Source organism: Diadema antillarum, unplaced genomic scaffold, assembly GCF_040938485.1.
Source record: "Diadema antillarum isolate AM-2024a unplaced genomic scaffold, OU_Dant_1.0 scf00000017, whole genome shotgun sequence".
Classification (NCBI taxonomy): Eukaryota; Metazoa; Echinodermata; class Echinoidea; order Diadematoida; family Diadematidae; genus Diadema; species Diadema antillarum.
The window spans coordinates 4,617,119-4,638,991 of NW_027270906.1; the positions used below are offsets into that span (position 1 = coordinate 4,617,119).

The 21,873-nt window shown below is 38.2% G+C and overlaps 1 protein-coding gene across 1 annotated transcript; it reads left to right on the forward strand.

The window, feature by feature from the left end:
* The first annotated feature begins 487 nt into the window (after positions 1–487).
* On the forward strand, positions 488–7,013 carry LOC139726716 (centromere protein M-like). Its single transcript, XM_071637705.1, has 5 exons — positions 488–601; positions 3,071–3,150; positions 4,021–4,119; positions 5,340–5,511; positions 6,879–7,013. The coding sequence occupies exons 1-5, from the start codon at positions 515–517 to the stop codon at positions 7,011–7,013; spliced, it is 573 nt and encodes a 190-aa protein (XP_071493806.1). The 5' UTR covers positions 488–514.
* Positions 7,014–21,873: the final 14,860 nt, after the last annotated feature.

Below are 21,873 nucleotides of genomic sequence, written 5' to 3' on the forward strand. Positions count from 1 at the left end.
GCAGAGATGACTGTTTAGTTAGTGTCTTTAGAACGTATATCATAGTGCTTGCACTCGAATACACTATACAAAGTACTGGAATGAGAATGCAAGCAAAAAGTGTTTATGATTAGGTTTGTTTCATTGACTAAAACTATGGTAACACCCTTTCATATTGTTGGTGAATAACTGCGAGAAAAGTTTGATGAGGTGAGAGAATAGAGAAAATTCATATATTCAATTTATAAGACTGTTGTCATCCTTGACAGTTTGATTTGAATTAAACAAAACAAATAAAGACATACTACCTCAGTCTTTACTGTGCTCGTACACAGGATGGAATTGAGCTCGTCGAAAGTTGTCCCACGTTTTCCCCTCCCCTCCTCCCCCCCCCCCCCCACCCCCACCACCACCACCACCACCACCACCCACACCGAAAACATTCGTGATAACAATCGAGTAACGAAAGAGGGCGTTACATCATCTTATCAAAATCTAGATGGATGCGCCAAATTTGAGATGTTCGTGATTGGTCATGGATGAGCAAAGTCACCCCGGCCCCCGAAAGAATGTGCTGCATCCTTTCAGCAAATTACCAGAACTGAACACTGCCGTTATATTGGTATGTCTCATCAATTTACGTATTTTACGACTTTATACTGTGTATGCAAATTTACGAGTATAGACAGAGATCAGCTCCGCCTATGCCTAACACCGTTAGGCCAGTGCAGTGGGGAAAATAACACAGTCCCATACCTTTATATCCGTGATGTCTAGATATTTGGGTAGATTCTACTTCTCATCTATTCTAACGTAGTTAAAGTCTAGTTTATTCTCACAAATGAACACTCCCAGATTCTCGTAGAATTCGGTCTACTACTGTAGTCTAATGGCAGTTGATAGTAGCAAGTGTTAAGAGGCGGATCCGGTATCGTAATAATTCGTATCATTACCTAGTACCCTGCAGTGTCCCTGGGCGCGTTTTTTTTAAAGACGGCACAGATTGGGGCATGGCGCGTGTTAAACCTATGGGAAAAACGTTGGGTTAGGGTTTTTGGTTATGGTTAGGGTTAGGGTTAGGGTTGGGGTTAGGGTTAGGGTTAGGGTTAGGGTTAGGGTTAGGGTTTGATGGTTAGGGTACGGTACTGTAGCTGCTGGTCGCAGTTACCAGGTTACCTGGGCTGGGTCTTAACTTGACCGAAAGATCTGTCTGTATCTGGTCATCGGGGAAATGTTCTGCGAAGGCTGCGTCTGGCTTCATGGATTCCCTTCGGAGAGAGATAGCGTCACAAAAATAAAAGACTCCTCTGCCCTCTGGACAGACGGATTTTTCTGTCTAGTCTAGGTCTTAATAAGAAGTAAAGAGTAGTCGAGTAGGGGCCTAGAGTTTCTAGACACTATATCGAGTAAGAACACGAAGAATTAAGAACCAGGGCCCTGTTTTATGAAGAGTTAACATTGATTAGATCTAGATCTATATAGTTGATTTCAACTGTAAGTCTATGGCATGGCAGCCTGTGTGGTAACTGCGACCAGCAGCCCCAACGTACAACGTACAGTGTTGGGCTGCGCCGTTTTGGCATCGAGATTTTAATGTTGTACCAAACGGGTGCCGTTCCGGCGCTGTATTTCCTTAATTTTTCAACAAAAACTACTAGGAATACTTACATGGGTCGATTAAACCTAAATGATTCACATCGGCGACTGTTTGATGCATTTCATTGCTTATGATGCAGAAAATGCTGTCTTATAAGGCAAATATCTTCAGCTCACCGATGCTCACTAAAACTCACAATCACTTGCACATGCGCACAGCATGCATTCAGTCGGTCCATTGACAGCTGTATCGCTCGCTACATGATGCATATTCATTTCACCTTATATGCACCGTGCGATGATGCATTATTCATATCCTTGAGCATCCGTAACGGTGACGTCACTGTTCACGCATGCGTAGATGCGTACAAATGGATATACACGTTCAAAATAGCAGCAAAGCTCTCCACTAGGGCAGGCCGCTTACTCCTAAAAAATGTGGAAAATTTTGCAGTTTCCAGATAAATTGGTGAGAAGAAACAAGGCAATGGGGTAGTGTATATTTCATTTTTTATTGTCACTGTGTTTATGATAGAAATTTAGCCATGGTTTATTTGTGAAGTTGCCGTATATGTGGCAATAGGGAGTTGTTCGTGATTCTCACTTTAACGAAACTGCGAAGTAGCCGCCAGGACCCCGCCGCAGAGCGGCGGGTCTCCGGAGCTACCTGTGTGGTAGCAAAAATTTAAAATTGATTTTATCTTTTGACAAAACGGGGCCCAGGTCACAGGTGCCCTCGACACGTGATCAGTGATCGGGATGATCTGAGTCACTTTTTAATGATTTTAATGATTGGTCTAGCTAAAGATATCTATTTTTCATTGCTAGAAAGAGAAATCTAAAGCAAACCACCCATAATTCGACCATAATGCCTTTCGAAATTCAACCACTGGCTACATGTAAAGTTAGACGAATAGAACAGTTGACTGAAAGATTGGTCTGTAAACTGCATCTGGTCGGCCGTCGGGGCAGGGATATGTTCTGTGGAGACTGTGTTTGTTTCTTGAGGAGAGCTGATAAAGTGAAAAAATGATCAAAGTCTCCGCTGGACAGACAGATTTTTCTTTTTAGTAGAACAGATGCTTTTCTCTTTTTGCATGCTGTCGAATTTTGGCATTGGAAGTGGGACCTTGGTTCACTCTTTTTTTTTTCAACTTGAGTGTGGTAGGTATTACCCCAAGAACAATGAGAACATGTTCTTTGCGATGTTATCATATCATAGGCTTTAAAATCAGTTTGATGAATCTTTTTCGAGATGTGCCTACAAGTTACACATACAAGGACCTACCCAGCCCTTTGTGAGTTGTGGTATGGGGCCTTCTCAATCAAAATGTTATTAATTAATGACAGTTGATAGACCCTAGCTTTGGATCGTTTTTTGCTGTTTCATTCTGTACTCGTAGGCCTTATCCCCACTTTAATGTTAAAGTTAGTATTCATGTCAGTAAGCAGTTCTGCTGTCAATTTGAACATTTATTAACCATTTTCTTTACAGCTGGTTGGCTGTCAGGCAATTGACACAAAAACTCTGGCTAGGAGCCTAGTGGATCTCAGTACAGATGTTTCCCTTCAAGTGTGAGTATTTTCATTTTTAGTCACCATGCCATGCACGTCCATGCTTTGGAAAACCAGTCATGTGTATGATAGCTTTCACAATGCTCACAGCATCTTGTATTGCTAAGTGGAATTGGTTTTTATGAAGGAGTCTCGTGCTGGGAAAAGTTGACATCTGTTGAGCCTTTACCAAGCAGTATCATGGCATCATAATGAAAAGGGGGGGGGGGGGTGGGGAATACATGGTCACTCTTATTCGCTGTCATTAGATTCGTTAGGAGTTGGTTGAAGTGCTATAAATGATGTGTTGAGTGTTGCTACAAAGAAGTAGAGTTAATTAATGAGATGAACAGATTTATAATGAGCATCACATTTTTTGCAAAGTACATTTCCATGGAAAATGGATTTCAGTCACTGTTACATGATTTCATTGCAATATCGGGACATCTGCTGTCAAATACAATTCAGGGAAGTGTAAAATGTTTCTGTACATTATTATTCACATGATGCTGTGATGCATCAGTAGACAGTGTATGTACACATAAGACTGAATCTGTTTGATGACTTATTACTTGAATGCTGTAGTTAGCAACTGTAGGTTCTTATACAACTAAGAACCAGTAAGAGTGTTTTATTTTGGTAAAGTGTGTATGAAATGAATATCAAATAATATGAGGAGCAATCAATGATAGATCAAATAGATTGTCAGCAAAATTGCAGAGATATTTCCATTCTGGTCAGAATTTATCACAAAACTTGCTCCAAGCTTTCATAAAGAATAGTATCTATATCAATCTAGCATTAAACAATGTAAGATTAGCTGAGTTACAAAGGGAGAGAAAAAAAGGGCAAATTTTGACACTTTTGTTTATACAAATGTATCACTTTTAGACGTACAGCTACAAGCTTGCCCCTCCCTCCTGAGAATGATGACCAGCGACCAAAGATTGACCTTGTCGTCTTCTTGCTTGATGCCAGTGTGAAAATGAGGTGAGAAAGCCACTACAAACAAGTATGAATTTCACAGAGATTATGCTAAATCTTTTAGGTTTTAGCTTCGAGGTTAAAAAAAAAAAAATCATATGTGTGCAGGGTGCTACATAATCTTTCTTTCTTCCTTTTTTACCGTTTGCCCTTTGGGCAAATAGATTTCAAATTGTTGCAGAACACTAGCCCAAACATTAAGTTTACTTACCAGAAACAAAACGTTCAAAAATAAGAAAATAATATAGAAAATCACTTTTAAGTCATAAGATGAATAAAACACTGGTCATCATTTGAATAAACAGCACACACATTGAATTCCATGCTTAACCCGATGAGAACGGACTGATTTTGCTGCAACACGCATTTCCCATAGACTCCTGCCCGAGTATACTCGGGACTCGTCCTTAACGGGTTAAACACAACAGGGTAACAAACTTTGTTTGATCGTGTGTTGGCGTTGCATTGCATTGGGGCTTTGTTATGTAACTTTCTAAGTGTTGAAAAGTTGCTGAAATGAAACTCAAGTGCATTGCATCACTAAACAGTCATTATCGTTGGACCTCTGTATAGTTGACTTTGTGGATTTGTAGAGAGAAAAGTGATAAAAGGGTGGCTTCAAAATTGTTTGCTTGCCGAATTTGGGTAAGCATTTTTTTCTCATTGTTCAAAAACACTTGCCCAGCTTTGATTTTCACTTTCCCCAGGCAATCTGGCAAGCACGTATGTAGCACCTTGCATAGTGATGTACCTTTACCTTTATGAATTCTACCTTGTGATTTATATAGGGGCCTGCCAATAAATGAATCCACATTTGCAGGAAGTTGCTGGTAACAAATGTTTCTTATCAAGTACATTTTCAATATATTTCCTGATAGGAAATGCTGATACATGATATGAGCTGTGAGGAGACTATATCTTGTGACAATATGTTGTCTGTACATGTGTGTAATTTATTTCATATTTTTAAAGCTTTGAGTATCAACTGCACTTAAGAAATTGAAATAGCATGGTGCAGATGAATGGATATGAAGAGGGGTGTCCCAGATACAAAATGTACCAGGTTTACTTCTTTACTTTTTTCAATAAAAAGAAAGACAGGAAATGGATGTTATAGATTTTACCCCAAATGGTTGTTTTGTTCAATGTGTAGAGTCATTGCAGATTAGATATTGATTTCTCGGAAATGAATTGTTTCACTTATCTGTTGGAAACATGCATTTCAGCATGAAGGTCATTGCTGACTCTGTGGGACACCTGGACATGAGCTACTTCATCGGGCGAGTCTGCTTCGTTGTCCTCAATGCCAGCAGCGAGCAGTCCCACTGTGCCGACATCGGCGATATTGTCGGCCTCTGCGATACCTACAATTCCCCAATGCTCACTGGTAATCTCGAGGTCAGTCTCTTCTTTGAATGTTGACTCATTGGCTCGAATTCACAAAGGTATTTAAAATTTAGTCCTTGGCTTATGCAAATATTTTCTGTGTAAATGCACTCGACACATTGCATATGCCCAAAGACTTCCAGTAGTGACCATGTACTGATTCTCGGGTGTGAAAGGTATGCTCATATTTTTTCGCACTTATTCTAGTCCATTTACTAAATTTAAACCGTGGATTTGCTTTGCACTACCTTCATGAATTTGGGCCAATGTGTTTCTCATCTCCTTAAAATTGTAACTGCTGGTGGTTTGTAATAATGATCTGATAAACATCAGTGATAGATCTTCATATAAACAAACCAGCAGCAACAAAATACATACTGTAAAACATGATATATTCGCGGCATGAAATTTTCACGAATTGCCACTGGCATTCAGTGCATTCGTGTAGGTAAGAACTTTCGCGTTCATTTTAATTTCGCGAATCTTGGCTCTCGCGAAATTCACGAAATTGAAATGCATGCGAACATTCCTCGAACATATTTATTCATATAAAACAATTTTGTTCACTTATTTTATTTTGCAAAAAAAACTTCGCGAAATTCGCGAAATTAAAATGCATGCGAACATTCCTCGAACATATTTATTCATATAAAACAATTTTGTTCACTTATATTATTTTGCAAAAAAAACTTTGCTGTGCAATGTAGTTTTATGGTCAATTTATTGTTATTATTTAGTGAAAATACCTTTACCTGTAGTGCATTTTTTTTCTCAGAATCAAATGAAGTGTCAAGTGTTAGCCCCATTTCTGTTCTGTAGCATGACCAATACATGTCCACTAGATGTAAACACATATACTTTAGTGTTCTTTCGTATATTATCTCTTACATTAGTCAAGAGATATCCCGACTAAATAAATATTTTCCTCCTCTCCACACCAACTCGAGCTGCTTTGAGCTAGAGATGAACTGTTGTCATTCTGCTTTGTGTGGTTAGTTTGTTGTTGTTTTCAAGATGAAACATGTCTGTCAGTTAAACTGGGGTAAACAGGACTTTGAGTAGTTTGTTGTATAGACAGTAGGTGACACTAGTGCTTTTTTTTTCCCCCCAGTGTTTCCTGATATGTCACTTTACTATGTCTATATGTCACTTTATTTCCTTCATTCAATAAATAATTGATAGAGCTGTTTCAGAAAGGTTCCATCTTTGATTCATTTGATACCACAGTAATGCAAGCTGTAATGATAATTGGTCCATGTAGCACAACTATTATTAGCAAGGTACAGAGTACTGCGAATGTTCTCTTTCCTTTGTATTCCTGATGATCAGTGTTATTTCTTGTTGTTCTTGTTCCTCTTTGACATGTTGCTAATGTGCAGCCAGAAAGCCAGAGACAAAGCCTGGCACGAAGACTACTGGAGATGACCTGGGTTGCTGCAGGATTCAAACCAGGGGTCAGTCCTCTCCTCATCCAGTGCACCAGGCGCTCCTACCAGTTTGCTGAGGTCCTCTGACCATGCCCATTGCGTGGAGATTAAGGGAAGTGGGTTGGAAGCAAAAAGCTGGTAACGTGGGTCATCTGGGGGGTGTTTCATCAACGTTTGTCAGCGCTGACAACTGTCAGTGCTGACAATTTCAGCAAAATCCTTGGTTTTGATTGGCTGAGATGCTCTGGTCACTGACTGTTACTATGGTGATTCAAGTTGTCAGCGCTGACAAACGTTGATGAAACCCCCCCGTCCAGTCCAGATGTTTCAAGTCATACAAGTACTCTCTGCATGAAATGATGCAGCTTTGACAGTGCTCAGCTGAATTGTAGAGGTCAAAGAATAAAAAGTCTGATAAAAATTGGGGTTCCTTGATCATCAGTGGCTTCTGTGATTAAATGAGGAGAATTTTAGAATGGAAACCCTTTGTTAGAAATTGACAAAGTGAAGTCAACTGAAAGTGTTTTTAGTGTCAATGACTGTATACACCTATGTTTCAAAAGTATAATATTTTACAAATTGGGACATGCTAGGCAATTTTGTAAGTGGTTCATCAAGATCAAAGGTCAAAGCTACTGACCTTTTTTCCTAAATAAAAAAATGCATATTCAGCAGTAACTTCATCTATGAAAATCCAATGGTGATATAATTTTGTTGTAAATATAGAAATACAGTTGTAGATGACTTTTTTTTTTTAAACTTGAGAAATAAAAGTAGTGAAAGGTTAAAAGTATTTCTTGTCATTTCATCACCTAAAAACCGTCCAGTGGTGATGTAAGTTTGAAGACAGAAGAGATAAATTGACAATTATTTACATGAACATGATGTTGGTGAAAGGCCAAAGTTCAATGTCAAAGGCCACTGTATTTTGTTAAAGTTGTAAGTTGAAAGCCATACCTTGAACCAAAAATGCTTTTTGGTAACATCATCTGGTAAGAAGTGGAAAAAAAGTGAACAATTAATTCTCCCTATGGCATATAGCTCTCCGCATCTTAACGCGTGTGGCGCTCTAATCTTTTTACCTTTAATTCTTGGGATATAAACTTCCGGTTATGAATGCGCGATGTGTAAATGTATGCTTTTATGCACATTGAACGCCGAAGTACTGGTATTCACAGTTCGTATTAAATTCTGTCTAATAATCTGTCAAATAATAGAGTTATTTCTAATCTGTAACATTACATTTCATGAATGGGATTCTTCTGCAAAGCCGCCCATAAATGCTGGGCCGATGATGCAAAACAACAAAATTATGTAAAATATCTGTAGATGAAGGATGTGACTTGGGTAAACCGCAAAACTGGAAGTGTACGTCCCAAGAGCGATCGACCAAATATCGGTATCGCAAGGTGATATCGCTTGATATCGGCTATATGCGATAGGGAGAATTGTCCAAAATGACACAGATGAATGGGTCAAAGCATAAAGGTCAGGGTCAAATGTTCTTTTGGAAGATATAGCGATTGTGTGAGGTGGGTAGAGGCATCCCAGTCAACTGCGCGATATATCAAGTTCTCTAGTTTGTGATTGAAAGGTTTAAGTTGGTTTCACCACCACAATATTTCTTGCTGAGCCTGCAGGAGTACTTTGTAGTTACTTGTGTTTGTCTTCCAGGCAAGTACTGTATACGCGGTATATTTAACGAGTCTAAATTTTCGCAAATCAGGACTTCCCAACGATTTCATGTGTGGTTAAATTCGCGATTGTGGGGTATAGTATTGAACGGAGAAATGTACTTGTATACGTGCACTTCACATACATATCGGGATCAGAGTCAATATTTTCATGTGTCTTTAAATTCACGAATAGCACCCGACTCGCGAAATTCGCGAAAATAAAAACCTCTTGAAATATTCGGCGTACACAGTATTTAACTTTCCTGGTGTGACCCTGAATCCAACCAGTCCAAACCTTACAGTGTATTGGTACATATAATGTGGTTCAACAAACATAATGTCAAACTGATCCTAGTCTTTTCTTTAGATGCAGCAGTTTGTATGCAAAATAGCATTTGTACAGTGTACAGTTTGAAAGTATTTATATTGATGATACTTCTTTATGTCATTCAAGGAATGATTTGTAAATAAACTTTTTCACACAACAACTAGAGCATCAGATCCTTCTTTTCATAGACAGGGTGTTTTCTTATGATAAGCTGTGATTCGCTGGCCTCGACATGGATGGCTGTCTTTACATAGGAGTCTGTACTCATCAAAGCGCCCACGATGTAGGCTTATATGCTGTAAAACATGATATTTTCGCGGCATGAAATTTTTGCGAATGGGAGCCGATGGCCTTATTCGCAGCCTGAAATTTTCGCGACTTGCCTCTAGCATTCAATGCGTATAGTGTAGACAAGAACTTTCACATAGATTTTAATTTTGCGAATCTTGGCTCTCGCAAAATTCGCAAAATCAAAATGCATGCGAACGTTCCTTGTTTTACAGTACATGTACTAGCCTTCTTCATTCATAGCCAGTCATTGCCACAATAGACATGGTATGTCAAAATGTGCGTGTGCTGTGGATTTCAGTATGCCACTTTGATGCATCTGGAGAAAGTCTTTACTAACTACAGGAGAACCCTGTTTTAGTGAAGAACACAGATACAAGAAGATTTTGTTAGAATAGGAAAAGATTTTACCAATAAAACTGTTGATATTATCTTTATGTGCTCTGTCCGTTTCAGTACGATTTTGTTATGAGAAAACTCTAGCTGTTACGAGTACAGGTGAACCCTGCTATAACAAGACAGAAGGGATCTATAGAATTTCCCTTTGTCACGAAATTTTGTAGAAAATAGATAAGACAAGGAAAATAATGACCGTTTTACTGTCATTATTCCAAAAGAACAAAATCTCATTCTAATGAAATCTCGCGTCCATTTTAGTCATAAGAGGGTTTGGCTGTATTATGCTATAATAGGGCTTCCTGAGATGATTGTGGTTGTGCATTCTACATCTGTAGAATGAAAATACATGTACAAGTTTATATGTGTCTGTGAACTGTGGTGTTGTGGTCCAGTGGTAGTGCACTGTGATTCAAGTCCTGGCACAGCATTTGTGTCTTTTGAGCAAGACCATTTATCACAACATTCCTCATAATACCCAGCTTGTACATAAATGGATACAATATCTGTGAATAGTTGCTAGATGTAGCGTGTGTGTGTGCCATAACTGGGCAACCTGGCAGGAATATTCCCAAGTGAGTGTATTGTATGTGTGGGTTTGAACAATAGCGTGTTGAAAGGCGATTTCAGCTCCATGATGTGGGAAAATGGTACAGCATTTGGTAATTAAGAGCAATAACTATTCTTGTATTACCATGGTAACACAAGTGCACCTCTTGGTAAGTTTACAGTCACGTGTATCTGATAACCATGAATAGTATGCATGTACGACTGTAATATGAACCGAATCCAAGCTTCCCCAACGGGGTCTATGATCCCCAACCTCCTTTTACCTACATTTTGCTAACACAACTGCAGGTCTTCTCTTACCTCCTAGGAGGGGTTGGCAGTCGAGGCCAAATTGCTGTTCAAAACGCAAAAGGTCACACTTCCAACATACTCAGGTTCTCTTACCATACCACTACACGATCCCTCGAGTGACTAGGAAAAGGTAAATGAAAAACTATCTTGGACCAATGATTTATATAAAACTGGATATTTATTACAGTAAACCACAAACACACTACATTATAGTTGCAACCATTACTCCTGGGATTGAAAGAAAGAAAACAAAATTGTATAAAATCTGATTAAAATGATCATATACATTGCAATTGTCATACTTGTCTTACACTTCTGTTTCATACTGTGTAGTTTATGAAAGTGTATAAAATCTGGCGTATACATGTGTACAGTCTTACATGTACATAGCTGAGCAGGTCAGCAGTCATCACACTATACCACATACAAAACAAAACAGTGTGCTTGTAGTATTTACTTCAGCACTAACAAAAAAAAAAATAATAACAATAATAATTGATAAATAAAAATAGCTGTGCAAGTATACATGTAAGTGTACAAGTGTAGGTTGTGAACTTCAAGAGGAATCAACATCTAGTAAAGTCACGAAATTTAATACAGTACAGTGCACTCCCGTTACAACGAACACGGTTATAACGAAATTTCGTTACAACGAAGTAAATCTTCTGGTCCCAAAATTATCACCATTAAAGTCTATGGAGCAAAATTCGCTTATAACGAACAGGGTTATAACGAAATTTCCGTTATAACGAAGTCTTTTCCGAGTGCCACAGATAAAGAAAAACAAAAGAAATGTGCTCTGTTATAACGAAATGCGAATTGCTTTCGAAAATACGTAGCGGAACAAGCATATTTTATAGCATCTCTGCATGGGTGAACGCTTCACACCACTGTGTGTTCGCTCCTTGTGTCATGCACAGTTTCTGAGGGGAACTTGCGTTTATTATTGTAATACAGTTATCCCATCACATTTCACATAGCTTTCCAGTGTATGATTAGTATTCAGCAAACAGAATATGATATAATACGTGGTTTCCTTGTTTTCGCTGTATATTGTATTTGTTCGGTTATAACGAAATTTCGTTATAACGAAAGAAAACTGCCGGTCCCGAGCATTTCGTTATAACGAGAGTGCACTGTACCACCATTTTACATGGCTTCCATTGATACATTGACATAACTTGACTCCCTTACAGTTGGAATTCTGTCAGTTAAATCAATCCGGATCTAGGAAATGAAAACAAAAACTTTGTCAGACATTACATGGTTTGAATCAGAAAGCTACTGATCTGCAGAAGGTCATATTGAAGAAAAAAAAAAGTTAGTAATGACAAATACAAAATGTTTAGTGGTATGTTGTTTAGTGGTATTGACATACATGTACCTTTCAATAAGATTGAATATGAAGTAAGTACTGAAGATCAGTCCATGTTTCCAGCCATACAAGCTATTATTTTCAAGTAGAGCAGCCAATTAATACTGTATGAGATTATCCATGGCACTTAGTGCATTAGGTTTATTTTCGTCAAGAAAAGGCCGACAATGTACTGAACATGTCTTCATACTTCATTCAGCTATAATACTGTATCAAGTGAAATTACGGAGCTCTTGACTGGTATTGACAAGATAAAGCCAGAACAACCATGGTACTTCTTCCACATTAGCCATAGATCCTGCTGTTAAAGGTCAAATATCCCTTTTGCAAATGCCACAAAATTTTGCTTGGTTGAAGAGTTAAATGTCTCCCAAAATAAAACTTCCTGTAATATACCTCAGAATTTTTGAAAACATGAAATGAAAAACTAATCCCGTGTCACCCCCTCCATCATAAAGATGTTTCCAGTTTTATCATTCTGGGGTAAGGTCCGAATAACCTATGTCTACAATATACCAGCTTATAAAGAAATCTTATTTTCAGGGATGCAAATAAGACAAGTGAACTTACAATACTTTAGATATCTGTAATCAGCAACAAGGCATATAACAGTCCATTTAGACAGCTTTATCCTAATCAAACCCTGTTCTGTTCCAGCCAAAAATCATTGTGTAATCATTGTTTGCCTATATACAGAATGGAAAGATGTCTGGTTTCATGCACATTTAGAACAAAATTTCACTTAATTTTCCAATTTTTCCACTCGCCATTCTGAAATTGAAAGCACCCAGATAAAATTGCACTCTGCTAAAAAAAAAAAAGAAAAAAAAAAGGCATTAACCACTATGGTTCATCATGAGACGTTCCAAATTACATTCACTTCTTGGTGACTTATTACACTATATGTCACACACATCAATGCCTACCTCGTACTTCATCACATCAAGTTTCATACCCTGAAAAAACAACAACCTGTTTTTGGTTATTAGTGGACATGTTTGTAGAAAGACTCACAGCATTGGATCTTTGCATTCATTCACAGCAAAATAAGAATTAAAAAAAAAACAACACTGTTTAATAGCATAGTTCATTCTGTACTGGACTTTACTAGCTGCTGGTTACACTCACCAGATTTTCAAAAAAAAAGTGAGGCACACAATTCTTTCTGAAAGACCTTTTCTGTGATATGAATACATCACATAAATACATATACTGTATATCTAAACATACAATAGTATCTCTCTTGCATTCTACAACAATACTGTATTGATGTACCGGTATATTGATTTATTTGGTAGTACGGAACAAGGTCTACAAAATTGAATACATTAGGTGGATCAAATTTAATCACACACTGTGTAGAAAATGCATGACTGGATTGAATCTTGGTATGTATATTTAAATACAACTTATCATTATATCCTGCTGAAGTTAAAAATAAATCAATGTATGCAAAATGTGACAAAGCTATGCTATGAAAATACTTCTGTATTACATTACATCACACTATAGTGTGTGGACAATTCGTTCAACTGAAGTTCAAATGGTGTATGTAACACAACCACTTTGTGGAAAAAACAAAGAAACAGAGTTTGTTAAAGACAGCATACACAATGCTACAGTGGTACACAGTATATGAATGAGTAGTATGTGGATGACATTAACTATATGCCCATATCAACAGACAATTCAGGTATAATGACATATATACAAAAGATAAATATTCCCCAACATAAAAAAAAAAATACGTAAGGGTATATAATTAATTGAAAGTAGATCTACAGCTGCACAGACATTTGGTTCAGGGTTCTGATCTTTTTTCTTTATGGAATTACACTATCGAGTACCAATCATAGATAATTCAAAATCATCTGCAAGCTCCTAATGCAGCATAATTACAAAAAGATAAAAAAATAATAAATAATAACTTTCGTCACCCAAATTAATCCATATCTTTAAAATACAAGACACATACACACTATTAACATTACGTTTCTCTAAAAAAAAAAAAAAAAAGTTGTAGTACAACTTTGTGCATTTACATGTTTGAAAGAGAGGTACATTGTATATTATGTTTTGGTTCAGTTATCAGTTATGTACAACATTATAAAATGGAAAATGTGGAATCTTACAATTGTTCAAATACTGGTACTTATAGAGTACATTAACTTGTCAACTAATTCAAGAAAATTGGCTATGCCTTAGATAACACTGCAGTTTATAAATGATTGTTTATTGAGTGACAATACCTAGCATTACACAACCTCGACATAACAAAACTTATTACACAACATGAAACAGGCCTGTGATTATTTTAATCAAGTGTTAACATGCTCTTTTGCATACTTTGATGCAACATTGAAACAGTATAAAAGATATTTGTCATGTCTTTATCAGCTTTGAAATGTACACAATTTATTTGTTTTGTGCTCAGCCTGTGTATATTTCTTTATATTTCTTCTCAGCACTTAAGGATGGTATATAAAAATTCTTTTTCTAAGGTATTTCCCTGAACTGTAGCAATCAGCACTTCATGGTACACTCAGTCATAAAACTTTATTTTCAGTAATGGAGGTTAATATCACTGCCTGCTACTTGCTTTAAAGAAAAACACACACACACATCAAACAAACAAAGAACTTAGTCTAACAAATCAGCCCCTAAACAAGCCTTTCATCAGCCATAAATCAGTACTGCAGGTACAGAAAAGGTATAAATGTTCATATTTTATACAATGTTGAAGACAACTAGATAAATTACAAAGTTAGCACATATCATAGGTCATTAACCAGTATGCTATGGATGACCTTGAGGATTGTCTTGAGTGTAATGAAATGTTTCCAGTGTGAGGAATTTGCTCTGGATGGAATGCAAAAAACGACATGATCAAGAACTAGTCCTTGCAGTTCAGCAAGACACATGTCACACTACTGATGCCACAACGGAGGTGTAACTCTAAGTACTCAGCATTATAAAATGTTGATATTAGAAGTTTGCTGAGCAGGAAAGGTGCTCTATTGGACCAGGGCCATCTATGCTTGGACCCACTGAATACTTCCTGGACTTCTTAGTATGTAAGAAAAAAATGGAACCCTCTCATTTCATCTCTTTTCCATAGCACACTATTTTCTTGATTATACTAAGTGTAATAAATCTATTTTCCGCAATTATAGCATAAGCCCATTACACTTTTTGCTATGATAATCACTTTTTATTTACAGACTTTTTTTTTCAAGTATTTGTACCCAAGAAATTATCTATCTTCCCTCCCACCATCCCATTTCCACCTAAAGTCTGCTCACTGAATATCACAGCTATTGACATCTCACATTGAAATTAAATGATATGAGGACTCCATCCAACGAAGAATGCCTCTCATTCCAACTCTCCTTTCTCTAGGTGTCCCAGCCTCTTTCGCTGATCTGCAACTCACTGGCACACTGGTGTAGCTCTGTGTCAATCTCCAAATTTAGAGCTGAGACCAGCGGGCCAGCTGGTAGTTGCAGACCGGGCACGTGTGCACGGCATCCTTGCACTGGTCGATGCAGAACGGAATCAGACAACAGCCCATCCACAAGCTGAGGGGAGACAGGAGGAATGGGAAAAAGTTTAGGGAGAGCTGTATCATTCAATCTAATTCAAAATCAAATATGCAATTTTTTTTCCATACAAACAACTGCATACAAAAAGCTTGGTGCGTGCTTTCTTTGTTTTTATCCATGGGCAAGTGTGGTAGACCATTTGTTTCCAATTAACCATAAAACTAATTCATCTCTATGTGCCACGTTTATTTCCTGTCCATGGGTTTGTGTTAGAAATTTGTGCACATTTGACTCATTGGCAAAGAAAGGGTTAAATGGAATCATGTCAAAAGATCAACAATCAGCCTCTTCAAAGCTCTCAATCCCAATCTACTATTATTATTATACATTGCTGACTTGTTTTTACTTTTTTTTCATTTCTTAATCTCTCATCTGGTTGTTGTCACCTGGAAAAGCGAATGAATATCTGATCTGCGGACTTACCCCATATCAGGGCAATTACCTCCTGAAGACAATTACCCCACGGCTAAATACTGGTTAGTGATAAGGTTAGAGAAAAGATCAGGGTTAGGGTTAGGTTTAGGGTTAGGGTTAGGTTTAGGGTTAGAGTTAGAGTTTTGGTTAGGGTTAGGATTCGGTTCAGGATTAGGATTGGAATCTGGGGTGATTGTCCAGGGGGTAATTGCCCTAGACCTGGGGGACTAGGTTATCTCAGCTCCTTGACAATTTGTTTCCAGACATCTGTGCCAGTCAGTGTTGAAAGCACTCAAGCGTGCATTTCAAACATCGAACAAAGCGCAGTAAGGGTTAAGAATTTGACTCCCTATTGACCTATGTTATGGAGACAAGCAGTGTTATTTGTAGGTGATTAAGGCTTGCAATGCACATTGAAGGCTTAGATAATTTACTTACCCAACAATGCACAGACCCCAGCAATCAAGAGAGTAAAGCCTCCAACCTCCCTCCTCACCACTGAGGTTACCTGGTTGTTGCAGTTTGGACAGGGACAGTTGACCGGTGCATCACGGAACTGAATTGTGTGCTGGATTGTCGTGAATGTTGTAGGAGGCTGCAGGGAGAGAAAGTACAGTAAAACAAAGATCATGACATTATGTAACACACGAAAGGAAAAGAAGAGTCTATGGATTAGAGTGCAAAATCTCTGCGTGTGTCAGTCAAAACAAAGGCAACAGTTGATCATGTGGTGATACAGTTATTTATTTATTCTTTTTATATTTATTTTTTTATTTATTTTTTTTTTTTTGGGGGGGGGGGGATAAACCTAGAAGAATATCACACAATTATGCAGAATCTCTTATGCAAATTTGCCAAGCCATCATGATTCAGTAGTACTACATTTGAATCGATCTTCATTCTCTGCTTAAAGAAGTACATAAAAAAAGAAAACACGGCTGGCACAGATCTGCTAAAATAAATTTACCTGTCAGCGAAAATAAGTGCACCCAAGTGCACACTCATCAGCAACATTTAATTCCAGTCAAGACTCTTTGGCTGCATACATGCTGCAAATAGAACTACATACAATTCGCTACAGGGATTTCCTAATATATCAGAATCAGGCCAACTTTCCATTGCCTAGTCTCCCCTAGATCTTTTACACTGGCCTACTTCAAAGTAATTTTCACAAATTTGAAAAGCCCAAGGATGGTCGCAGAAGGATTGGTAGGTGTTGCTTGAGACATTGAAGTCTGGACAGTGTACCAACACGGAGGTTTGATTTTCCCGTTAGCTTATGTACCTGATTCACGATGACGACGTTTGAGGCATCAACCCCTTGACCTGCAGGTTGTTGTGGGTATCCAACTGGTGGCTGCTGTGGATATCCGGCAGGTGGCTGCTGTGGATATCCGGCTGGTGGCTGCTGTGGATAAGCAGCAGGTGGTTGCTGAGGATAACCAGCTGGTGGCTGCTGCGGATATCCCGTGGCTGCTGCGGATATCCTGCAGGTTGCGGAGGCTGGCCAGCCGACTGCTGGGTATACGGTGGGGGAACATTCTGAGATGGATTGTCTCCTTTCACTAGTGTTGCAGAGATAAAAAGATAAGGTAGTTATGAAGTTAGCTCAGGGCAGTGGATGAAGGGGCAGAGTGCACACAGGACTGTTGGTGTCAATCAAAATGTTAATGACGGTGGTCCGTAAGAAGATATCTTTGCTCATATCTGCTAATCAGTGCAATCCTGGAATCATTTTGAAATACGTGTAAGGTCTTTGGCCTAAGGACCACATTCAGCATGCTTTTTTCAAAGTTTACTTGCATTTTTTTAACCAAATCTTGTCCTACACGAGAGTTCACACTATTGAAAGGGCAATAAAGTAAGATCACAGTTGATTCAACTTTGTCAAACTATGCGTAACAATGCCTCTGGCACCCTCTGGAACAAAGACATACTGTAAAAGTGGAAATTTATGTGGTGTTGAAATTTTCGCGAATTTCGCGCAACCAGAAACTAGCGCAAAAATAAAAGCATGCAAATATTTTTGCATGCCAAATGCTCTAGTACTTACAGTCTTGATTCCGCTTATTTAAAAACACGCGAAACTCTTCTTATCGGGCCGAGTGCGAAAAAGCAGTTACACAAAAATATCCACTTTTACAGTACTTAACAAAATGTCCCTGCTTCTTCTTCTTTTAATTGCAATATCAAAAGTTATGAATATTTTAGACCGACTACCTGTTGAAATGGTGTATCTGAAGTATGGCAAATTATACACTGATATAAAGCTAAGAGTATGAACAATGTCAATATATCACAGGGTGGTCCACGAGGGGTTTTAGCATGTCGCTGCAACATGCTACAATTCTTGTGCAACATCCTCAAAAGCCAGCAACATGCTATGCAACATCCTCATGAATTTGCAACAAGCTCAAAGTAAAAGTATTCAAAAATGTGCAGAACATATGCATAACATAAGAAACATCAAACTACCTGGTACTTAGACATTTGTGTGCAAAACATGAGAGAGAACATTGAATGTAAGCAGCACAAAGAGAGATAAGCAGCAAAATATTGCGTACTACATACTCATTGGGTGCGCTCCGCGCATATTCAATTTCTGCAATATTCTCAGATTCTGAGCTTGCACCATGCTCAAATTTCAAGTTGTGGACCACCCTGTATCAGTTTTGATACCAAAAGGATATCCATGACATAATCAGACGCATTTAAAAAGCTGTATTCTTTTTGCTTTTCTGAGCGACAGTTACGATTTCGGCTTTCTTTTGGATGACGTATGTATACAAAGTACCGGTAGCCAAGCAGCGAGCTGCAGAACAGCGTGCGCACGCGCACAGTGGCCACGCACAGCAGCAGTTGATTTGAGCGGCGCTGTGTTTTGGGAGGCAGCTGCGAGACCTGTGGCTGTGCAAGAAAAACAAAAAATATGAATTTTTCGGAATAATTTACAAGATTAGTGAGCCAAACATCAATAAGGAATAGATTACGCTTATGAGACGTTCCACTAGAACTGATTCAATGGGGCTGAAATGCCCTCTGTAGGGCGTTTTTAGCTGAAAATTATACAGATCGGTGCAAAGTAGGCTGTTCAGCATAGACCTAGTTCTGCATCTATAGCAACAGAGTTATACGAGAAGATCCATCTGTACTAGGGACTGACCATGTTAGCATGATCTACCATGGTTAGGTAAGAAGCCCAATTAACAAGAGACAGATACAATCAGTCTATTTACTGAGATGACAATTAATTTTGTATTTCAACCATACTAGCTTACAAGTACAATACAGGTATAGGCCTACCATGTAAACATTAAATTAAGACAGTATCACCCTGTACTTGACAGTCAGCAATAGTCTACACTAGTAGATCAAGAGATAGTCTGTGCAAACTGATGTGTACGCCTTGGGGAATCTGAATGGGAATTGCAAACCATGCATGGCAGGGACTGTCCATGCGGATGTCTCAAATTTCAGAAACCTGAATTTCACTAAAATCTAGATTGTGCAGGCAGCGTACACCGCGATCTGTAATGAAGGTCGTGTTGTTTTCAGTGGTGCTTTCCCACAACCGATTTCATTCAAATTCATGTGAGTAGTTGGAAATAAGCTACACCCCATGATTTTGGTGCAATTTTGTTCTTCAGCATTTGTGCTACATGGATACGAAGCAGCCCGTTTGTCCAGTGAATTCACTCAAGCTGACCCTTCTCATTGGCCTCAACCCCCCGGCCTGCCGGGGAGCAATGCTGATGCGGCCAGGCTAGCTGCTGCAGCACCACCATCCGGGGGATCTACTTCTGCCGCTTGCACGCAGTCTTCCGCATCCCCTAACCTCCCCCATCCCCTAAATCTCCATCATCTTTGTCACTGTCATCACTCCTGGTTTCAAGATCTTTCTGGTAGACTCAGGTCAAGATTGTCTTACATAACAAAGTATCAGATTGCTTGTATTCTACAACTTCATCATTCACCACGACTGAAAATGCATGCAAACTCATATATGCAACGGTCAGCGGCGTAATGCGTCGTACACGTGAGGTCATCAAGTAAGTGGCTGAATTCTAGATGAGTTTCGAGGCCGTGAGGGAAAATTGACACATTCTGCAGCCTTTCTTGAACAATATTTTCAAAATGTTAGACTAAAAAACATAAAAATGTGTATTACTGTATTCAGTACAACTGCTTGTCTTGATTTAAAATAACAAACTTGGCCTGGTAAAATGTCAATGAATAGGAGGTTGAAGTTTTGGTACAGCCATTGCTGGATGAGGAGACTACAAGATTTTGCTGTCACACTTGTTGTAATTTTAATAATTTGGAAATGACATCCAGATGGTCACAACTTCTTTGATTTCCTCTGAATATTACTTAGCTATGGCATCATTTTACTGAGTTTCATTCATAGCAGCATTTGCTGGGTGTACACTCTGCCATTGTAAATATCTATCCCCCCCCCCCAAAAAAAAAAAAGAAGACAAAAAAAAAATTCAGCCACAGATAACTGTTATCTGATTGCTTGTATTCTACAACTTCATTCACCGCGACTGAAAATGCACTCAAACTTGTGCATTTTCAGTCGCGGTGAATAAAGTTGTCGAACACAACATTTAATATCGAGTTAAATTTCAGTGCATGTAAAGACAGACATACAGGGTGCCTGCATCTAAAAGCAGAGAACTTGCATTCTAACGGTAGCATTATTTCTATCAAATCTACCAAAAGATAAAGCCATGCACTTGAATTTCAAAAGCTCCTTGACCTTGGTTATTGCATTATATTTTCTTCATTCTTTTATACTTTATAGGGCAGTTGGGAGTTGCTGATGCCCTGTTGCTTACCAGTGTCATCATAGCCAGGGGGTGAAACTGATGGATCAGACATCTGTTGAAGAAGAAATTAAAACATTTGTGCATTTACTTACATTTTCTTGGTAATACAACGTATCCCACAAATGAGAATCGTCTACTGCAAAAATGCGAAGTACATGTGATGATGTCACTGTTAACTGTGCAGCAATAGCAATACTGCATCAAATATCACAATAAACCACATTATATTTATCTATCTAGATCCTATTTCAGTCACTGCTAAATCCTTGTCATCATCTTAAGGGCAATTCCGCGGTTAGTAACGTTACATTTGAACAAATTCAGATATTTGTTTTTACTACTAAATTACCATTTATTCATTTCAAGTCAAAATCATGTCAAAGACATGTTCATCCTTCCCAGGTTTATGATACAGAAAAGAATGAATACAATCCATGAAATATTAGAATTGCTATGGCAACTTAAAGGGCAGGTTAGTAACGTTACGAAAAAAGGACATGACAAAAAAATCAATGTCTTGTAACAAAAAGTGTGCAAAAATTCAAGTCACTTCAAACAAAGTGTTGCATTAATTTTAATTATTGCATCATGACAAATGTTCACACAAATTTTTTTAGCAGTTCGACCAATTATTTTTTAGCTAGACCCCCAAAAGCATGGTTAGTAACGTTACGGTTAGTAACGTTACATTTGTCCGGAGTAATTCCGCAGGTCATTTCACCCTTTTGTAATTGACAAAATGTCACATGACTTCTGGAGTATTTAAATGTATTCATCTTTTACCCATTAGCAAAACTTTGAGGAAAAAATTTCAAAGGAACCCACTGTAATTTGCATTTAAGTGAATTTCAGCATCCCCAGTCCCACATGTACATTTTAAATGATGGTTTTAGATCTCGCGAAATCAATAAATACGAAAAATAAAATGTACTGAATTTGAAAGACCTTAATGATTGGTGAACATCCATGGCATTAGTTGGTACCTAAATTAAAGAGTAAGATAAAGAGGCACATTTCTTTTATCCATGTCATGTCCACCTAACTGCGGAATTGCCCTTAAGCAAAAACAGATTGTTTTCACTCATCTCACCTTGTGTACATGTATGTACATTGACACAGCAGTACAGTAGCTGTCACAGTATCATATGGGAGTAGAAACAAGGCAAGTGCCATAA